Source organism: Malus domestica, chromosome 13, assembly GCF_042453785.1.
Source record: "Malus domestica chromosome 13, GDT2T_hap1".
NCBI classification, from domain to species: domain Eukaryota; kingdom Viridiplantae; phylum Streptophyta; class Magnoliopsida; order Rosales; family Rosaceae; genus Malus; species Malus domestica.
The window spans coordinates 27,261,913-27,266,726 of NC_091673.1; the positions used below are offsets into that span (position 1 = coordinate 27,261,913).

The 4,814-nt window shown below is 37.3% G+C and overlaps 1 protein-coding gene across 1 annotated transcript; it reads right to left on the bottom strand.

Moving 5' to 3' along the window:
• Positions 1–303: 303 nt before the first annotated feature.
• Positions 304–3,862, bottom strand: LOC103453819 ((DL)-glycerol-3-phosphatase 2). The gene is made up of 6 exons (XM_029091559.2): positions 3,610–3,862; positions 2,836–3,060; positions 2,490–2,550; positions 2,154–2,301; positions 1,677–1,756; positions 304–614 (listed from the first exon to the last, which is right to left on the bottom strand). Exons 1-6 carry the CDS (start codon positions 3,686–3,688, stop codon positions 482–484), a joined length of 726 nt encoding a protein of 241 aa, XP_028947392.1. The 5' UTR covers positions 3,689–3,862; the 3' UTR covers positions 304–481.
• Positions 3,863–4,814: the final 952 nt, after the last annotated feature.

Consider the following 4,814-nt stretch of genomic DNA (forward strand, 5'->3'; position numbering starts at 1 on the left):
GGGTGTTTTTTTTTTAAGCACCTTACTTCCAAACCACCCTTTAGTCTCTTGAAGCGCATTTTCTACAAGAAGGCCGACCCATTGGGACATATTATTGTGTTCTTAAGCGTATATGAAGGAAACCGACTATCGTCGTCCTGACCATATGAAGAATGATAAAATTTACTTGTCACACACTTGACCTGATAGTACATATGTTGTGTCGAAGAACGGTCATTTGAGTATTGATGGGTAATCCATCATCTGTTAGCGTTAGTTGGCCTATATTGTAATCCATCATCTAGCGATTAACAGCTGTGGAAGTTTTAAAACAGAATATCGATAGTCACTGTTGAAGCCGCTGGCCAATTTAGAATATCAATGGAATAACAACGTACGAATGATAATCCAGCGAAAACCATCAAAGTGTGCCTTCAAATCTAGGCATAATAGTTGATTATTTCTCTATTTCATCGTAAATGTGCGCACAACGAAGCATGGTTTAGCTCGCCGGATTGTCAAACGGCGGCAGACCCCAATCGCTTGGGTTTAAATCCAATAGGGATTTCAAAACTTGGTCTGCAATATCATAAAAACAGCTGTCCAGTCTTGGATCTGGAACCATTACAACCTTCCTGTTTAACACGTGATGATAATATTAGTAAAAACCAGAACCAAATATTCAATTGAATCAAAGTTTGTATTCTAGTTTTTATAGATATAATATTCGCACGGAGATAGGGTAGAACGTTAAACATTGCAGCATAAAAGCAGGGACTGTATATTTAAATCGACATAAAGTTCAGATGACTTCTATTGGCGATCATTCATTTGAGATGCCACCAAGAACATGTCATAAAGAGGCTTAGATTCTAATGTAAAGGCGACTCAAGGTAGGGCACTGGTAGAGAAGACAAATTAGCCTATTTGGTGCAAGGGCCTTCCTGGTTGAGTCAGAATCAAGCGATGAATTCATGTTTGAATTCTGTTTGTAGTTTAGGTAATCTAAGATTATTTATGTATTTGCAAGCGTATGTTCTCTACCTTCGAGGTATTCATTTCAGTACTAAAGACTTGTCATTCCCTAACATTTATGAATGCAATGCGTATTACCTAACACTCAGTTCAATACTAAAAGAAACAAGGCCTCATTAAAAGACCTCAGGACAAATTTTGTAGCCCTTCTGACAGTGGTTAAGCTACATACTGCAATCCAATTCCGCCAACAGCACAAGTTCTTTTGTTTCATGGCAATATGATCAATGGATGCAGGCAGAAGAACTATGTCAGCTCAATCCCCTTTGGTTGGAAAGAGGAAGTTAATACTAGCACAAATAAACCTTCATGCTAAGCTCATCCTTTATTGAAACGACATGAAATATCTAATTTTTTCAAGTCCATTTTGCAATACCTCAAAACGAAATGGCCACCGTATCACTTAAAATTCTTTTTGTATTTACTGTTCTATTCTATAAAATATACACATACATCATATCTTTGATTTGTGAAATTATTAACGGCTAGATGTATGCAGACAGATAAGAATGCCACCAACCAAAACAGCAAATGTACACATGTATGTAGCAATAATTCACTCTTTTAACATGTGAAAGTAAATATGATAAAAAAAATCAGTTATTTATGATATGATAACTGATATCTCACATGTGCAATCAAATTCAAACTACAGCACTTACATTCCAGCATTCTTGGCTGCAAGAACTCCAGCTGGTGCATCTTCAAACACTAGAATTTTCTTCGGATCAATTGGGGAACCCTGTTTACACAAATCTTGTAATCAGTCACTTTTACCTAATCAATTTCTATGTTGACCAAAAATACTAATGTGTAAAGGACTTAATAGTACAAACCATTCTGTACAGATATCCCCATACAAAGAAACTATCATGGAAACAAACGTCACAACCCAATCTTGTTTCTGTAATAACCAAATGATTCCAAGTACTTTGACGTCCTTATTTCATTTGTGCATATGTAGTGTGAATGTGTGGAAAGTACTACATCGGTTTTGTGTTTAATCATATCAGCTATATAGATTGATTATGGAAAACCTCATTAGTGACTAGTCATTTTGGGACACCACGCCAATGTGGCAAGCCGCTCAGGGTCATGACAAGTAATATGACAGAGGAACATATCTGAGATGGTTATACCTCAAATCTTTTGGCTGCAGCAAGGAATACATCTGGTGCAGGCTTCCCTTGTTTAACTTCTGGATCATCGCCAAGGACTAGATGATGCATCAATGAAAAAAGTTTGCCATGTTTTTGTGTTTTCAATTCAAAATGTGTCTTCTGAGAACTGCAAGACATATTTTAAAACGAGTGATGGTTGTAGTAGTCTGGTGAGTTATCATTATAAAACTCCAATCATAATAATGATTTATGACAACGCAAAATGTCTGAAAGGTTTGAAGTTATTGGACATGCTATACATAGACCTAATCTCCATTTGCTAAAATTACAAAATGAAAATTCAAGGAACTATACCCCGTTGCCAAGGCACATGGTATTCCTTTTGCATGAAGATGTCTGATCAAGCGGCTAGCCCCTACAATTTGTACCGAAAAGAATAAATTAAAACTAGCAGACGCGAGCTGTGGCGATGATGATGATTAGCATAAGATAATAATATCCCCGTTCAAAGAAAGTGAAACCTTCATAACTAGCATAAGATTTTAAGAAATGGGGTAACTCATATCCAAGTTATAGAAAGCTAAATCAGATACCATGAAGTTTTGATAGGCATTCGATAGTACATAAGAAGTAAACAAATTTAAGTCTACAGCACTTGTATCTAAGTATTCGTGTTTGTCTGTAAGCATATGAACGGTACCTGGCATGAGCTCACTTGTTGGAAACAAACTCTGCAACACCGCCTCTCTCTCAACTAGAAAACCCTCAGCAGTTAGGGTGTCACTAATTCCAGATTCTTCAACAAACACCCGAGCAGCTTCGATTGCTTTCTTTCCCATCATTTTCGCTTTGAGAGACCAATCAAAAGTTTTATTATACCTAGCAAGTATTTTTTCCTGGACTTCAGTATAAAACTTCTCTGTGTCTGAATCGGCAGAGAAATCATATCCCACCATCAGTTTATTTCCAAGAATCTGGGCAGAAACTATAATTCTCTCCCACTTAACAACCAAGCTATGAGAACCCGTAAATCAACGAAAACGATATTAAAACTGTTATGGCATTAATTATAGTTGAAAATCAATGTACGCAGAACAGACGAACAACGGGACTAATTAACTTTTCCAACAATGATTAGCAACTAAAATTGGTCCACAAATTAATAAAAAAGAAAGACCAAGTGAAAATATCAAGACTATTAGGAGATACACACATATACATACATGGCGAATCCATAAACTTTATACTGGCTGGGCAACGTGCAAATCTGAAGACAACAAAGGATGCCACAACGTGCGTCCGCATAAATATGTGTGTGTATCCTTGATGAATGAATTGATATATGGTAGGTTAAGATGTGAGGGAAGAGCTCAAATACTACTATTGCTAGAGTACTCGAGTGAGACCAAGACAAAGGCAACGGAAGCAGATTGAAAGGGGGAGACGATGTAGGACAAGTATTTGATGAAATTACCGAGTAAGAGGCCGTCCATATCGAAGATGACATGAGTGGTTGGTCCTCTGCCGCCGACAGCTTGGGAGGGATTCGCCATTGCAGAGTACTACCCAACAGCTTTTGCTTTTGGGGAAAGAGGGATGATGCTTCTTCTTTCTGCACAACTGCGACAAACAAAGGGAGGATTTGGGAAAGTTGGGCCATGTATAACGGGAGAAATTATAGGATTTGGATTGTCTGCCCTCCCATTTCGGTGGCCTCCTGTTTGTGTGGTCACGGTTAAATCACGTCAACATTTTATATTATTATTTCTTTTTATTTTATTATTTTTATAAAAAAACAATATAAAATGTTGACGTGGCTTAACCGTGACCACACAAAATAGGAGGGCACGGGAAGGGCACCGAAATGGGAGGGCAGACAATCCAGGTCCGAAATTATAGGGTAGCACGGTACTACCACATCAGCCTAATACTTCCATTCCAATTTTGCCATCTGTTCTCATTTTTATATAGCTGAAATTTAATATCATTTTGACCTTTTAAAAATTTTAAAAAGAGAAAATTGTAACAATAGTCCATCAACTTTAACTCAATTGTTGTAACTTATTTTATTTGACAAGGGGAAGGAGCCCGGCGGCAATGGGAGAAGAGAGAGAGGTGTGTGTTTGTAGAATTGTGTAGAGGAATGTGTGTGTTATTTCCCCTTACGTAGTGCTTTTATTTATAATAATAAGAGAGATAATAAATCATTCATCCCCAACAAATACAAGTTCATATAGGAAATAATAACTATAATCAACTCTAATTTAGGATTTACACAATCACACTTAAACTAGGAAAGTTTACAACACTCCCCCTTGAGTGTGTAAATACTCAAGTAGATTCGACATCATGTAGAGCTTGAGAAAGTCGACTTGTCGGCATTGATTCTGGGAACAAGCTATTCTCAAATAAGGTAGGAACGTGCATAAGGAAGTAAATCTCACTAAAAAAACCCTAAGGCTATGGTAAAAACTCGAGTAGGGACAAAACCCATAGTCTAAGGAAAAATGCGTGAGAAATGCAAAGTCAAATGAAACGCGTAAGGGACGTCATTAGGGATATGATCAACCCAAGGTGGGTGCCTTGTTAAAACCCAGTTAGATTGTAAAAACCCATTGGGAAAAATGCTCATAATCGTAGGAAAAAGAGTACATTAAGATCAAGCAAGTACACTTTAGG

What these genes read in the sequence shown, in the direction of transcription:
- LOC103453819 (XM_029091559.2), bottom strand. Translation starts at nt 3,688, where the DNA reads ATGGCGAATCCCTCCCAAGCTGTCGGCGGCAGAGGACCAACCACTCAT. An exon ending in CCATGTGCCTTGGCAACGGG is followed by an intron (nt 2,302 to 2,489) that starts GTATAGTTCCTT and finishes TATGTCTTGCAG; the next exon opens with TTCTCAGAAGACACATTTTG. An exon ending in GCAGCCAAGAATGCTGGAAT is followed by an intron (nt 615 to 1,676) that starts GTAAGTGCTGTA and finishes CGTGTTAAACAG; the next exon opens with GAAGGTTGTAATGGTTCCAG.